Here is a 16,593-nt window from a genome sequence, read left to right on the forward strand (position 1 = left end):
TCTCTGAAAGCAAATGCTGATCTATGTTTTCAGTGTACATTACAGCTTTATTTAAACAAAACAGTCACATTTTACAAGAATCAAGAATGAATTATTTCATTACATTATTCCCCGGCTTTTTCCAAAAAATACCAGTAGTGTGGGGATTCAGGACATAAAAGGTGTGTCTAAAAATCCAGTAATAAACCTAATTTTGCAACTAATTTAAAATTTTTAGGAAAAATTAAATCCCCAGCTTGGGAATTGTGGGTGAACAAATTACACAAGGTTATACATCCTGAGGAGTTATAGTGCAAAGTGCCATGGCATTTCAACTTAATACATACAGAAATTATGCACCCACTGGCATTTCGATGGTCATTGACTTTCATCATTAAAAACTTTAGGGTCATTTCTTGCATGGACCATGTCAAGGGAAAGGGCCCATGTTTTCAACTTTTAAACAACCACAAAGCTGTGTCTCAATCAGATCTTCAGTGTTTATATTTTTAAAATGCTGCCTTACAAAATCTCAACTATTGCAAATCAGCAAATCAAATATCAAGAGTTTAAATAGCAGTAAGGTTAACCAGGACCTGTATTTTCATCCTCCTATCATTATTGTTCCCATTGTTAAGGCATTTAGTGATAATGCTGAGTTTAGCACTGAATAATTTAGCACACTGCTTAGAAGGGCTTTGAAAACATGTAATGACTACAATTACAGGCTCCTTCTGTGTTCGTTACAAACTGCCAAAGGAATGACATTTAAGGAGGGTGTTTCATAGACGCACAATGAACCAATGACAGGCCCACAAAAGTGCCTCTAATTGAATCCAACAGTATCTCATGCAAGTCAGCACTTTTCAGATCCCCACTTCAATTGAACATTTTTAAATTTGTAAAAATAATTTACACTGAAATGAAAGTTAGCAATATTAATCATTTTGACTGTGTAATCAAATTACACCTCACTCCATCACCTGGCAGTTTAGTTAATTTAGGGCTTTTCAGTTTGAGTATATTACTGAAGTCTTGGATAACAGCATCTTATAACAACACTGTTCACAACCACCAGCTTCATGCCCTGGAATACCCTTGAATTAGGCTTATCCATACCAAGGAAGCACAATTGAGTTGGGAAGTCATTAGATATGTGGCTGGTGGAAGTGTAGGTAGGATTCTATGAGGAAATATTGCCAAAGATGTCTGTGGAAGAGTGCCCATGCACCTTGCGTACATATACTAAACAGTCTCTGTACAGTACAATCAACAGGCACAAAAAGACCAATTCAGTAAGGGCTATTGATATCAATTAACCCCAGCAAGAACACCCAAGTAAAAGGAAACAGTCCTTCAAGTTGAGTAACTGAAGATAGCAATATGAATACGCAACTCCTGCCAAATGCAGGTTCATGGTCTGTGACAATGACAATTTTAATCAATGTAAGCAGCTCAAAAGATATTAGGTAAAAGCATCAACATTAAACCACAGATCTTTCTGCCTACTGTATTTGGAAGAAAAACCCAGTAACTTTCTTGATGACAGTGTTATAATGGGGTTTAACTGGACTAATAAATTATTAACTGGACTATAGCAGAAATAATGAAAGATCATTTTAGATAGCTGATGTCCAATTTCAAAAAGATGAGTTCACTTCTGTAAACTGGGAATTCACAACTCTCTGATTTAATTCTCCTTTTACTCAGGATTAGGTACAAAGCTGCTTTTAAATGAAAAGCTTAAAAATGTCCAAGGAGCTCTTTAAGTGGGAAGGAGGGAATCCAGAAATGAGAGATTGTGACAGGTTTGGTGAGCAGAAGCTCAGTAGTTGAGTTGCTCTACAAGCATCCAGAGAGACAGGTACAAATTTCACCACCAGAACTGAAGAATGTACATTCAAGTAATTAAATAAATCCAGTACTTTAAAAAAAATCTGGCAGCAGTAATAGTGACTATGAAACTGCTAGACTGTCATAAAAGGCATCTGATTCACCAATAGACTTCAGGGACGTAAATCTGCCATTCTTACCCTGTCTGGCCTATATACCTGGGCTGCAGACTCATGAATACCATTTACTGCTAATTGTCTCCTTAGTACAAAGTCCAATCAGGAATAAATGTTAACCTCCTCAGCAATATCAAAATCCATACCTCAGGAATGAACTTACTGGAAAAGCTTAAAAACCACAAATCAAAGTAAAATGAGCATGATTAATAGCCCAAATTGGAAAATATCTGATACCTTGAAATCTTTTCTGAAAACGAACAATCATGATCTAATCATATCAAGAGAACATAATTCCTTCTCCCACCCACCAACAACTCAGTTCCATTGTTGTTTGATAAAAAACTTTTCCCCAATGTTTTAATCATTTCTGAAATCCCAAGAACAACCTGCAAACAGCCCCATACCTGCGGACCTGTGTGCCAAAGTCATCACTATTGGTGCCTGAAGAGAATCAAATGGCTCTGGCACAAATGTGGCAAAAATTCAAATGTAGTTCATTGGCCATAAAGCACTTGACAACATCCAAAAAGGATGCACTGTGGTAGCATCCTTTGCAAATCTCCTTTTGTTCTAAGTTAAAAGGAACATTCAAGTAATAAAAAGTAAAGCATCCCAAATTTAACTGCCATTCACTTCAATCCAGGTAGTTTTGTTTTTAATGCCAAAAGCCAAGGCATTAAGCTCTTTTTGTACATATTATTTTCAAAAATTATCAAGATTATCTGATTGATATGTTCTCATAAGCAACTGAAGAAAGTAAGTAGCACGAGGTGCACTTCTGAATAACCGTAGCTTTTTCTCTCAAAGTGAGAAGCAGCAAACCACAATCACACTGATGACCAGAATTGTCCAGATTAGAAACACTCTATAGATGTGGGAGAACTGATAAAAGTATCGCCTTCAACCACTAAGACAAACATGATTTTATTCCACTGGCGTTGTGGTAAGGGTCTTTGCTGTTTCCCCTAGAACCTTCCCACATTATACAAAAGATTTAAAGTCACTAAATGTGCCAAGAGATCTGGACATGGACTACAGAATGCGTGCAATGTGGAACCAATATGCCTCAAGCCACAACTCAGACACATTATACTGAATGCCGAAGTGCTCCAACTGTCGGTTCGCCTGTTTGAAAGATATTCACAACCTCCCTCGGCCCTACGGTCCTTCGTGAGTTGTGGGCCTTCCACATCTGTGAAATAATAGGAATTTACAGTCAATAGTGAGACATTCTAGTCATCCTAAAATATGACATTCTGCTAAACCTGGAGAACAGGTGCCCAAAATATGGTTCTCCTTCTAAAAATGGCAGAGTTCCAACAGCCTTCCAGCAGCTTGTTCATGTGATCATACTTCATGGACGCTACGGTGTACAACTGCAAGCTATTCACAGCCCAGCACCCATCTCACCTCAACAGCACTGAATCTACAGGCTCTCAGGTAAGGGGATCACTATTTTTACAAAGAACTTGAATTAAAACTAAGACCTTTTATACTTGGCTCCAGTGACCTACTAGCTTTACCAGAAAGGCAATGGGTAACACATTTGAAAATTTTAAGATCAATATTTACAAATTACTTATATCAATTCTTTTAAAGCCAGTTACGCAGCAGCAGCGCGGTTTAATGTAGGAGATAAAATGTTTAAAGATTTTTTTTAATTGAGGGTCATGGTAAATAGATACAAGAGTAAGTGCCTGAGGAAGATCGTCCACATTACACTGAAAGACAGGACATGTCTGAGAACAACACACACAAAACACTGGAGATACTCAGCAGGCCAGGCAGCATCTATGGAAAAGAGTACACAGTCAACTTTTTGGGCCAATACCCTTTACCAGGACTGGAAAGAGAAGTCAAAGTAAGAAAGTGGGAGGAGGGGAAGAAGTACAAGATGGTAGGCGATAGATGAAACCGGGAGAGAGGAATGGGGTGAAGAGCTGGTAAGTCGATTGGTGAAAAATATAAAGGGCTCAAGAAGGGGGAATCTGATAGGAGAAAACAGAAGGCCATGGAAGGAAGGGGGTGGAGCACCAGAGGGAGGTGATGGGCAGGTAGGGAGATAAGGTGAGAGAGGAAAACAAGAATAAAGAATGGTGAAAGGAGAGGGGGCAATCACTGGAAGTTCAAGAAATCAATGTTCATGCCATCAGGTTAGAGGCTACCCAGACAGAATATAAGGTGTTGTTCCTCTAATCTGAGTGTGGCCTCATCACAGCAGTAGAGGAGGCCATGGACTGACATGTCGGGAATGGGAAGTAGAATTGAAATGGGTGACATGTCTGAGAGGTCTACTCCTGCTCCTCTTCTCTTATTTTCTTCTACTTCCACAGAATCATACTCAATGATCAACTATAGTCAAAAAACCATGGGCTTAAAACAATCCCTCAATTGTTCAGCAAAGTATCCAAGCATGATTTGATTTCATTGTCCTTAAACAAAAATATGTTGAGAAAAGATAGACTGAAGTATCAACAAGAGGAACACAAGACCTTGGGTTAAACCTAATTTGTTAGTACTGTACTTGCAGCAGTTCAGTCCTCCATTTCAGAGCTTAATTTAACTTAGGGTCAAACTTACACATGTACTATGAATACACCTGAAGTCGAAACTCTAAAGTGAAAGCAGATGTCTGTCAAAGTCAAAGGACAGCAGAAACCACACCCGATTGGAATCAGGTTTTTAAAAGGGATTTTTAAAAACTTCTATTAGAGGTTGACTGTTCGTCACAAAAATAAATAATTTTTTAAAAAGGAATAAGGAAAAACATTAACAAACAACCCTAAAGATTTGTTAAACTACTCCCACTGCATTGCATGATTCCACTTCCATGTAGGAATACTGTCAAAGCAACCGATTTATACGGTTCTCATCACATGAGAGCTCATAAAGGGTGAAACCAACTGCAAGGTGAACGGGGAATAATGGACCTCCTGCTGAAACAGCATTTCAGGGTGTCATGAGAACATGGAGTATGTTACTTAACCGGCATATATTAACCAAAGTAAAATCACAAGGTCTTCAACAAAACCAAATGAATACCACAATCACATCAGAAGGAAAATTATAAAAGTTCAATTCCTCTCATTTCCCAGCAAGTTTTAAATACACTCTGCAATTCAGAACTTTGCTTGATGTTAGAAACTGAGATGAAACCAGTAATCTTAAGAATTTCCATTTAAATTATTCTTTAAGATCCAAGGAATGAAATAATACAGTAAGCTCTCTCACAAATGATTGCAGGTCAGTTTTAGATCTTTGCTCCTTTAATCAATCCATTGCCTCATCCTCTCCCAAAATCCTATACCCTTCCAAAGTGCCGAAAAGAATCTCCTCACCCAAGACTAATCCACCTTCATGTACAAGATTAACCTGAGCGACATGGTACTTGGCTATGCAGGGCAGCACACAACCTGATCCTCATGTGATCTTTAACCTGTGTACTTCCAAGCATCAGGGGCCCTGATTGGTATCAGATCAACACCAACAGGAGCATTCACCCCTTAATTTCACCTTGAAATGAACCCACATCGCAACTGTACAACATTAACATGATGGATAGCGGTGGTTAAAAGTAGCTTGAAAGATTACATTTTGGCACACCTTCCCATTTTGCTAAAACAGCTGAGATTGCCACAGCATTGATCCTTTAAAGATTCTATTAAGTAAGTTTCAAAACTGGCAGGGTAGCAAGAACTGAGACTTCCCCTCAGTGCCTGGCCACAGCCACTCTTACCACAATAAGGGGCTAGGTTTGCTGATAGATTTAAAGTCCTTCGTTCTGGTAACCAGAAAAGTTCACACCTTGCACAGAAACAAAATGAAGTAACCACGGAGTGCTTTACCTTACCTAAAAGGTGAAGCCAGATCAAGCATATGCATCAACTACAGTGCAGCAGACCTGCTCAGAGTAGCACCCGAGCCACGCTGTGGGATCTTCAAGGGTAGTAGTGCGATCACTCGAGTTCATTGATATTGTCCAAAAGCGTTTTACAAATTTCACATTTTGCTGTTAACATTCTAACAAAAAAATTTTCAAAGTCATTTGCCACCCAGCATGGACAAGTGAGTGATAAAACAAAGTCCTCAATGGTGCGGCTAATGGAAGATAATGTCACATTACAACCACAGTAAAGGCAGAGGAAGGCTGCAGTTGTGACAGGTCCCCAGCCGACTTGCATTCCATGCCACTGGACCCTGACCCAATCCCTCAAAGACCATGCGGTGGCTGCCCACGCATCAGCCCCCCACATTAAGCAAAGTCACACACAGGCATTCTCCATTAAGGGAACAATAGATAACATGCTTAGGAGAACATTATACTCAAGTGATCTCACTGCTACTGCTAAACCAAATCAGATGTTCCTGCTTTCCTATCCATTGCGAAACCAGCTACACAAGAAAGGCAAAGCAGAGATCATCAAAAAAAATCAATCAACTATCTTATCACAAATCTTGTTAACAATAGTTCAGACTGGTACTTTCTTTATCCTTAGGCAATAATAGTAGGGAAAGAAGAAAAAAGATTGTAATTCAAATTACTTCCCATTTGTAGGCCAACATATGTGATCTGCTCCTACTTCTGATATCTTAATGTTGTTGGAAGACACAAGGTTTGATCTGAACCTTAAACAAAGATCAATTTTTATAACTTACACAAGTTTAAAATTTTAGTTTGTAGGCACTTTGCATCATTCGAGCCTATTCGATGAAAGCGCCGAGGAAGCACCATAGACAATCTGAACGGTTGTGGGCTGGGTTCAGAGACAGGATGGTATAAGACAAAACAGCTATGTAATCAGCAGATCAATCCCATAAACTAATGTGTTAGGGCCATACCTAATACCAGTCTGGTAAAGAATCATCTTAAAAGTCAATGCAATTCTACAAATTCTTCCAATGATTGAGGGATCTGACTTTTGTAACTGATGTTGTGAAGTCTTACTGCTCGGGCAGCCAGGCACTTCAGGCTCATCTTCATCTGAGTCTTAAGGAGGATTTCAGACACGCCAGTTGTGCTCTTGTCTAGTGGGGTCTTCTTCTGCTTGTTGGTCATGTCGGCATGGGCTCCAGCCTCCACCAGGCTGATGATGATGGCGTGGAGGGTGAGGAAGTCGCTGATGGGCCGGTTGTACTGCACGATGATGTGGAGCGGCCCGTTGCCATCCTTGTCCACGGCATTCATGTCGGCGCCGCAGTCCAGCAGTAGCTTGGTGACCTGAGCGCTGGGGAAGCTGCACACGTCGCTGGTGTGGAAGTCGTCGACCGGAGTGCTGGAGTTCACCGCCAGGTGCAACAGGCTGGAGCCATGCCGGGTGCGTGGGTCCAGGTGAACTAGTCTGTAGATCTGTTTGTTGATGCGCGCCCGTTCCTCCTCATTGCACTGTGTTTTGGTGGAGATACACACCAGATACAGGAAGGTAAATATGTTCGATTCACAGTTGTCCATGGCCGTCTGCACGTCCATCTCAGACGGGTTTTTGATTCGTGCCAGGCCCCTCTCTATCTCCAGCACACTGCATTTCAGGACGTTCTCAATGTCCCGAGGCTTCACGGGCTCGTTCAGATGTATCATCTGTGAGAAGACCTGTGCGAAGCGGAGCAAGTCTTTGTGGGTGTTGCGATTGCCTTTCTGCCTCAGGTGCAGGGCATGAAGCCACAGCTTGATGCACTGCTCAAACTCCATGCTGTCTGCATACACTGCGCCTCTGTAGATGATAGGGTGCGAGACGTCAATGTTGTCGGAGCCCAGGATCCGCTCGCGTACAATCAGCCCTTCCATGTGAAGGGCATCCCTGTCCTGCCGGATGCCCTCCAGCTCCTGTGGCGTCCTGCACTCTGCACGCCCACCGTAGGCCTCGATGGAAGGGAGGGTAACCTTCTCGAGTGGGTTGTCAGGATCGCGGTGCCTCTCCAGCATAGCCAGGTACAGGTAGTGGTATGTCTTCTCAATGTCGTAGTTCTCGCGGTCATTAGCGAAGGAAGCACCCAGCAACTCCAGGGCTTCGATGCGGCTCTCACGGTCACAGTCCACATGGGAGAGCAGCAGCTCCACCACATCGGCCTTGCAGCTCTCGGCGGCCACCTTCAGAGGAGTCATGCCGTGGCCATTCATCACCATGGTAGCCCGCCACTTCACCAGCTCCCTGACAATCTCCAGGTGGCCTGCTTCAGCTGCAAAGTGTAGCGCAGTGGCCCCGCATTGTGCCTTGGCGTTGGGATCAGCATGCTGCTCCAACAGGTATCTGTGAAAATAGATAACAAGCCCTTGAACAAGTGGAAACAGAAGCCACCAATAAACGAGGTAGTTGTTAAAAAAAAAAATCACTGAACATACTTACAAGGGCAGATAGCTTATCAAGAGTCAACTATCAACTTTATTCGCTATATACATGTACTGAGAATTAGGGCTTACCTGAAATATAATCCCTCTTGTTATGGGCACCTCCCGCTAAGGAGTAGTTTCCCACTGCCCATTCTATTTATTCCCTCAATTTTGTATACCTCAATCAGATCAGCCCTCAAGTTTCTCCATAGCCAGGAAAAAAAATTGCAGCCCATCCAATCTCAACTCACAGCTGAAATTCTCCACCCCAAGCAACAAATTGGTGAATTTCCTCTACAGCCCCAACAATGCAATCACATCCCCCTTTTAAAGTTCACAGAAAATTTATTATCAAACTACATATATGTCACCATATACAACCCAAGATTCATTTTCTGTGGTCATACACAGTAAATTCAAACAACACAATAGAATCAATGAAAGACTGCAACCAACAGGATGGATGACCAATGTGCAAACTATGAAAACACAAATGAGAAAAATATAAACAAACAATAAATATCAAGAACATGAGATGAAGAGCCCTTGAAGGTGAAAACAGTTTAGTGATGGGGGCAAGTAAAGTTATCTCCACTGGTTCAAGAGTCTGATGGCTGAAGGATAATAACTAGTCCTGAACCTGGTGGTGTAGGTCCTGTGGCTCCTGTACCACCTTCTTGATGGCAGCAGCGAGAAGAGAGTATGGACTGGTGTGTGGTGGTCCTTAAAGATTAATGCTGCATTCTAGAGACAACATTCTGTGTAGATGTGCTCAATGGTGGGGAGGGCTTTACCCAAGATGGAGTGAGCCACATCCACTACTCTTGCGTAGGATTTTCCTGTTGTCTACTCTGGACGTAGTTAATGAATCTCAGTTGGATCAGTATGCATGGGGAAGAGCAAGTGAAAAAGAAAAATGAGCAAAGCTATTAAAGAGAATAAATTCACTCTTCAATTCATATCCTGTTGCCCTCAACTGAAATGGGCATGTCATTTGTAATGCTTTCTATGGTTAAAGTGATATGAAAACTGTCAGTCTGACCCCATAATGTGAACATTGATAATCAGTAAAAGGCAATAATGGGTTGTCATACACAACTCAACATTTGTAGAAAGGGGGAGGCATGCCTGGTTTATATTCCAAGGCAACTTTATTGGTGAACCTGTACACCTGCTTGTTAATGCAAACACCTATTCAGCAAATCATGTGATAACAACTCAATGCATAAAAGCATGCAGATAAGGTCAAGAGGTTCAGTTGTTGTTCAGACCAAATATCCGAATGGGGAAAAGAGGTGATCTAAGTAACTTTGACTGTGAAATGATCAACAAAGCTTGATGGGATGGCTTGTGTATCTCAGATAATCTCCTGGGATTTTCATGCACAGCAGTCTCTAGAGTTTAAAGAGAATGGTTTGCAAAACAAAACAACTCCAGTGTCCGAAAATGCCTTGTAAATGAGAGGGGTCAGAGAAGAATGGCCAGACTGGTTCAAGCTGACAGGAAGGCGACAGTAACTCAATGTGTTACAGCAGTGGCGTGCATGAGAGTATCTCTGAATGCACAGTCCAACAAACCACGAAGTCAGCAGGCTACAGCAGCAGAAGACCACAAACATACACTCAGTGGCCACTTTATTAGGTACAGGAGGTATATAATAGAGGCCACTGTGTGTATACTGCAAATGCACTAAGCATTTAATTGTCTCCCCCTATTCTTCACATCACAGTATTTTGTTGCTATAGCTACTGTTCCCAAGATTAATCCCACTGCTTTAATTTAACCAAATGATCCAATAATGCACAAATTAATGTCATCCAATAGCAGATCTTGACAAGGTATGGCACTAATTGCAGTACAAATTGCTTTATATACACTCTCATTTTCACAAGTGCATAATAACTCATATATCCACTATCCAGTAATACTAACAATAAATATTTGCTCTCAAGGCTAATATCCATGTACAGTCTAAATAGGATTATTGAAAACACACAATGACAACTCAAACAGTACTGAGGTGACACACTAATGACGGTATCTATTACCCTTTTATTCACTAATTAGAATTTCAATTAAAACCCAAATTAGTTACATGTGGTTAATGTCTTGAGCCTCACAGATGGCATTTTAACAGTCAGTTGAACTGATTACCTATCGGTTAACTCCTAATCCATATGGGGGAACTGCTATTATATAAAGGCAAACCACTGGTTTGGGGTCGACTGACTCAGGATGAGTGTGGGTCTTTCTTAACAGACTTTTTACATTTCCCTCTCTTCTACTCTGACCATACTGTTCAGGAACATTTATAACCTGTTGACCATCAGGTTCCTGAACCAGCTTGGACAACTACACTCACCCCACCACTGAAATGATTCCACAACCTACAGACTCACTTTCAAGGACTTTACAACATTTTCTCAGTATTATTTATTTGTTTATTATTCCTATTATTTTGTTTTCAAAATATATGCTGGCATTCACAATAAATACAATAGAATCTGCACACAAGGACAAACAGTCAATATGCAAAAGACAACAAAATGAGCAAATACAATAAATAAATATATAGACGAATAAACACAAGTTGTAAAGTCATTGAAAGTGAGTCTGTAAGTTGTGGAATCAGTTCATTGTTGAGGTGAGTCAAGTTATCCATGCTGATTCAGAAGTCTAATAGTTGAAGTACAATAACTGCTCGCAAATCTGGTAGTGTGGGACTAAACACTAAAAGCATTAGTCACTCTTTAATAAATAGTTTCTTACCTGCGCTGCAGTATGGGATGGGTGCGTACTGCATGCCCAGAATTTAATTCTCTGAACAAGAGCATTTGCAGTAGATGAGAAAAAGATTAAGACCTCAGATTTAAGTTGGGTTTTAACTTTAATACCAAGCAGATCACTCCAGGAACGTGCCTGCCCATCCAGAAAACACAGTAAATCAAGGTTTCAATGAATGAAAAGGGGTAGAGAAACAAAATTTAAACACACTGTATTATGGTGGGGGTTGCAGAGAAGTGAGAGAAATGAGGAGTAATTACACAGTGTTCCTTGCCCTAAGTAAAATACTGTTTAAAATAGTTCAAATTGCATTGAGACTCAGCAGGAAACCAATTCAACACAGATGTCCAAGATTAAACTTCTTCTTACAGCAGACTTCACAATCACTGCATTCCTGATGTTACTGAGGTAAAGTATGGGTCTCAGGGTAAATTGTTTCAACTATCATCCTCCAGATCAACTGCAAGCAACAATTTGAAATACAATTCTGCAGTACATTTTAATTAAAATTTATATGACTCTTTTAAATTAATTAAACATAAGTAAATCAACAACAAAATAGTTTAAAAAGTAAATTTGTGTTTTAGAATGGCCAAGTCAGAGTCAAGACCTTAACCAAATTGAGATGCTGTGGCATGACCTGAAGAGGGCTGTTCATGCAAGGTATCCCAGAAATATGGATTAACTAAAACAATTTTGTATGGAGGAATGGTCCAAAATTCCTCCAGGCCATTGTGCAAGTCTGATTAGCAGCTACAGGAAACATTCAGTGGAGGTTATTGCTACTAAAGGAGGTTCTACTCGTTATTAAATACAAGGTTCATATAACTTTTCCAGCCTGGACTGTGAATGATTAAACAATGTGTTCAATAAAGACATGAAAAGTACAATTGGTAGTGTGTTATTAGTTTAGGCATATCTAACCCGTGACTTAAATGAAGATTAGACCACATTTTATGAATAAATAATACAGAAAACCAGGTAATTGCAATGGGTTCACAAACTTTTGCTTTGGATTAAATTCTGGCCCTCTGTGCTTCTTTGAAGTGCTTTACTGAGTTGAATAGCAGCAAGACGGTACCAGATAAATGCAAGTTCTTACAAATGTCATTATTATACTAGAGCAACTAAATTACCAAATATCAGTGGTTCCAACTTTATTATTTGGCAACTGTTTCTCAAGTACTAAGTAAATTTATTATCGAAGTATGTACATGTCATATACCTCTCACACTGAAGTCACTTTCTTGCAGGCATTTTTACAGGAGAAAAATTAGACATTACAGAATACCTTGTAAATGGCAGGAAACGCAATGCTGTTCTCTGGTTTATACTTAAGGATTAATCCTCTCATACTGAATATTTTGGGAAGTGGGGGAGAGAGCACAGGTGATCATGGCATCGGTCAAAGGATAATTTTTGGGCAGAACATTATTCATGGGACATAGAAATTCTCCTAAAGCTATGTGATCGTTTGTGTTCCACTGAAGAAGCTAGCAAAGGCAGGGCTCAGTATCTTCCAGAAGAAAGCAGCATCTCCAACAATTCAGCATCCCAAAAGTATTTACACCCTGGCCTAAATTACCCTGGAGAGGGGTGTGAATCTCTAGAGCCCCAACTTGGAAGCAAGAGAGCTGCATCTGTGCCATGTACAAACAAGACAGCAGCAGCTATGCTGGAAACTAAACTGATATGCATTCAACAATGGGAGTACAGTAATACAATTCTCGTTTAGCTAGAAAATTGAGTGGACTGGTTATCTGTTCAGAAATTGATACCCTGTTACATTCGATGGACATCACACAATGCATTGTAAATACAAGGAAACACAATGCTGTTCTTAATAAGAGCTGAAGATTTGCTGGAACAGAATGCCAATGATAGAAAACAAGGTTAATCCAGGCAAAGTGTCTCATTTATTTTATAATATACTTAACATTTTTAATTTACAGCACGACTATTTGATTCACAGGTGTGTACTACAGGTCGTCCTTTACTAATCTGACTACCTGTAGTCCGGTTCTTTCAATAATCCAGCACTGATTCCAGATTTTCCATGCCACAGTAATTTCAAATTTCCCAGGCCACCATACCAATCTGCTGCGCATTGCTTTGGTTGCACTAGATCTGTTCATGTGTTGGCCCGCTCTTGTAAGTACACAGGCAATTCCTGCTTGTTTTCCTGCATTTATTAATATCATTTGCTCTTTTTTGGCCTCAATTATGGCCCTAGTGAGTGAGGGAAATGCACCTCGTGCAGTGAAGCGAAAAGACTGCACGTTATCCATTAAAGATAAGGTTGAACTCTTGAAAAAAACTGGACAGTGGTGTATCGGTGAAAAGCTCCTGCGAGTGTTACAACATTGGCTCTTCCAGTGTACGATATAAGGAAAGAGAAAGAAAAACTGCTACATTTTTTTGCTGATAGTGGCTCAAAGAAAAAGTGTGCGTAAGAAAAACAATGAAAGAAGGAAGAAGTTCAGAACTAGATAAAGAGCTGATAACGTGGTTTAATCTTCGTGTAAGTGAAGTGTTGAACTATCTGGTGATATGGTGAAGGAACAAGCAAAAGTGTTTCATGAAGAACTAGGACTAGATTATGAATGTGACTATAGTGAAGGCTGGCTTCATCGGTTCAAGCAGCGTCATGGCTTAGTTTCGTGCAGTGTGTGGTGAAAACGTTCAGCAAACAAGGAAGCAGCAGCAGTTTCTTGACAAGTTTGCCAAGTTAGTCTCCGCTGAAAAAATGTACCCTTTATTTTATCTGTGCCTGTACAGTATATTACTTTATTAAGATTTCACTTGCTACTCATTTCATATTTCTGTTTCATTGTTATCTAACATATACTAATTTAAATGATACTTTAAAGGTATGTTGAGGCGGTTAGCTATTGCTTAATGTGATCCTTCTGTAATCCGGCAATCCTCAGGTCCCAATGGTGCCGGATTAGTGAAGGTCGTCCTGTATTATAATATTAGTGTCTGTAGTAGGTAAGGCAGGGCACTGCCTCTGTATTTGAATTTCCTGCAGTAACATAACACTTGCTTGACAGATAGTGAGAAGTGGCCATCCTGACAGATCTTTCCTACAATGCCAGAGCCTCAATTTTATCCTGAGGCAGCTGGGGTGGACATTAATTCATCATCTAGCTCCTTTCAGAATGACTGTTCACTGAAGTTTGGAAAGGGGTACAGTGGTCTTCCCCATACTGACTCTGATCTACAGGATGTTCGTGGGGATACGCACCAAGACAAGCAACAACTGCGGCTGAACGAATAGGAACTCTTTGCAAAGTGCACTGGGATCTGCCAGGAACCTGCTAGTCTCTTCACGCCAAGGAGCTGTTCACCAACAAATGTTGCAGATAGGCACCACATGCCAAGAGGGCAACATTGAAACTTGCAAATACCACCACTACTATGGTGAAAGGATCACTGCTTATGGCTCTTCCACTATTGCACATTACCAACTGGAATGTGTGTAAACTCCTCTCATTGCTCACAGAATGTGTGTTTATGAGATGATGAGAGGCACTGAACATGTGGACAGTCAGAAGCTTTTTCCCAGGGCTGGAATGCCTAGCACTAGAGGGCACAGTTTTAAAGGTGCTTGGAGGTAGGTACAGAGGAGATGTCAGGGGTAAGTTTTTTTGTTTGGTTTTTGTGTTTGTTTGTTTGTTTTTTTTAAACACAGAGTGGTGAGTGAGTGGAATAAGCTGCCGGTGATGGTGGTGGAGACAGATACGATAGGGTCTTTTAAGAGACTCCTGGTCAAATAAATGGAACTCAGAAATATAGAGGGCTATGGGTAACCCTAGGTAATTTCTAAAGTAAGGACATGTTCGGCACAGCTTTGTGGGCTGAAGGGCCAGTATTGTGCTATAGGTTTTCTATGTTTCTATGTAGAATATATGAGAAAGAAAAACTGAATTTGCGCTAACAAGGAGTGTGCATGCCTGGAATGCGCTGCCTAGGGTGATGGTAAAGGGACATTAGCGACTTCTAAGAGACATTTAGATAAAGCACATGAATGTCAGGAAAGTGGAAGGATATGGACATTGTGTAGGCAGAAGAGATTAATTTAATTGGCCATTTAATTACTAATGGAACTGGTTCAGCAAAGCATTGTGGACTAAAGGACCTGTTCACGTGCTGTACTGTTAAATATTCTATAGGGTCAATCTTGTAAGCAAAGAAAACAAATTGACTTTTACTGCAAACGACAGCTCAGGAATGTCCTGTGTTAAATATCTGCAATGTTAAAGAATATAGTGTAGATTTTGAAAAAATATGGATGGCGCCAGCATCATGCAGATTCTACGAATATAACAATTTATATAAACAAAATAAATATTTCAGTCAGTGTTGATTTAACCTTCCACCAAACAAAAAACACCTCCAGCAATTCAGCACTCCCTTGGTATTGTGCTGAAGCATCATCTCAAATTCTGTACCACAGGAAAGGGATTTATACATATAACCTTCTGACTCCAAACTAGCAAGGAGCTGCACGGAACCCTCTAGCAACGTAATTCTTTAACAGAAACAGTAGGATTCCATATACAAAACTAATTAGTGAAATATTAATCACACAAAGTTCAATTTATGAGCAACAAATTCACCCCACCTAGTGCAAAACCTCCCAAGCTAAGTGCTCTCCAGAGTATGGTCCCACTCTTGGTAATCCAGAATCATTTCTTTGCATGAAAAATGGTTAAATTATAGTCATCCAAAATAAGCAACAATTAAAACACGTTCCCTGCAACTCCTTCAACTTAATGGCTGTTGTATTAAAAGCAAACTGTCTTAATAGACTAGATTTAAGAAGCCAAGACAGGGGTCATAGTTCCCCCTACAGCAAAGGTGGTTATGAGGAGATTAAAGAGGTGTTCAAATTGCCGAGAGGAGCAATTTCCACAGGCAGGGTATTTAGTAACCAGAGAACACACATTTAAAATTGATAAAAGAGCTGAATGGGAGGAGGGGTGGGAGTGGGGTAACAATGTTTTAGAACATAAAACATACATTACAGCACAGTACAGGCTCTTCAGCCCATAATGTTGCATCAACCTATCCCTACTGCAAAGCTCTCCATGCACCTATGAGTTTCTTAAATGCCCCTTATGTGTCTGCTGGGAGTTCCACACAGCCCCCACTCTGTGTAAGTAAAAAAGACATCACCCCCCTCATACTTTCATCTGCCAATCGTCTTGACATTATGCCCCCTCATCCAAGATATTTCCAACCTGGGGGATGAAGTCTCCACTGGCCATTCGATTGATTTCTCTTATTATCTTGTATACCTAGAGTCACAGAACACTACAGCACAGAAACAGACTCTTCAGGCCATCGAGTCTGTGCTGAACTACTGATCTGTCCAGTACCATCTACCTGCACCTGGGCTATAGCCTACCATACCCTCACCAACCAAGTACCTATCCAAATTTCTCTTAAATGTTGAAATCAAGCTCTCATCCACCACTTCTGCTGGCA

General features: G+C 40.5%; 1 protein-coding gene across 3 annotated transcripts in view; it reads right to left on the reverse strand.

Annotated features, from left to right (window-relative positions):
- The window catches only part of fem1b (fem-1 homolog b), a 49,927-nt gene that overhangs the window by 30,180 nt on the left and 3,154 nt on the right, over positions 1-16,593 (reverse strand). The window contains exons 2-3 of one of the 3 annotated variants that reach the window (XR_009508416.1): positions 6,648-8,236; positions 23-3,183 (exon numbers count right to left, since the gene is read on the reverse strand). Coding sequence is in view for 2 of the 3 variants with exons in the window: in XM_059952966.1 (XP_059808949.1) it covers positions 6,865-8,236 (1,372 nt within the window). In the remaining variant the exon portion in view is untranslated. Of the gene's footprint in view, positions 1-22; positions 3,184-6,647; positions 8,237-16,593 lie in introns of those variants that run through there. The other 2 variants (XM_059952965.1, XM_059952966.1) reach the window with 2 other exon arrangements.

Source organism: Hypanus sabinus, chromosome 28 (genome assembly GCF_030144855.1).
Source record: "Hypanus sabinus isolate sHypSab1 chromosome 28, sHypSab1.hap1, whole genome shotgun sequence".
NCBI classification, from domain to species: domain Eukaryota; kingdom Metazoa; phylum Chordata; class Chondrichthyes; order Myliobatiformes; family Dasyatidae; genus Hypanus; species Hypanus sabinus.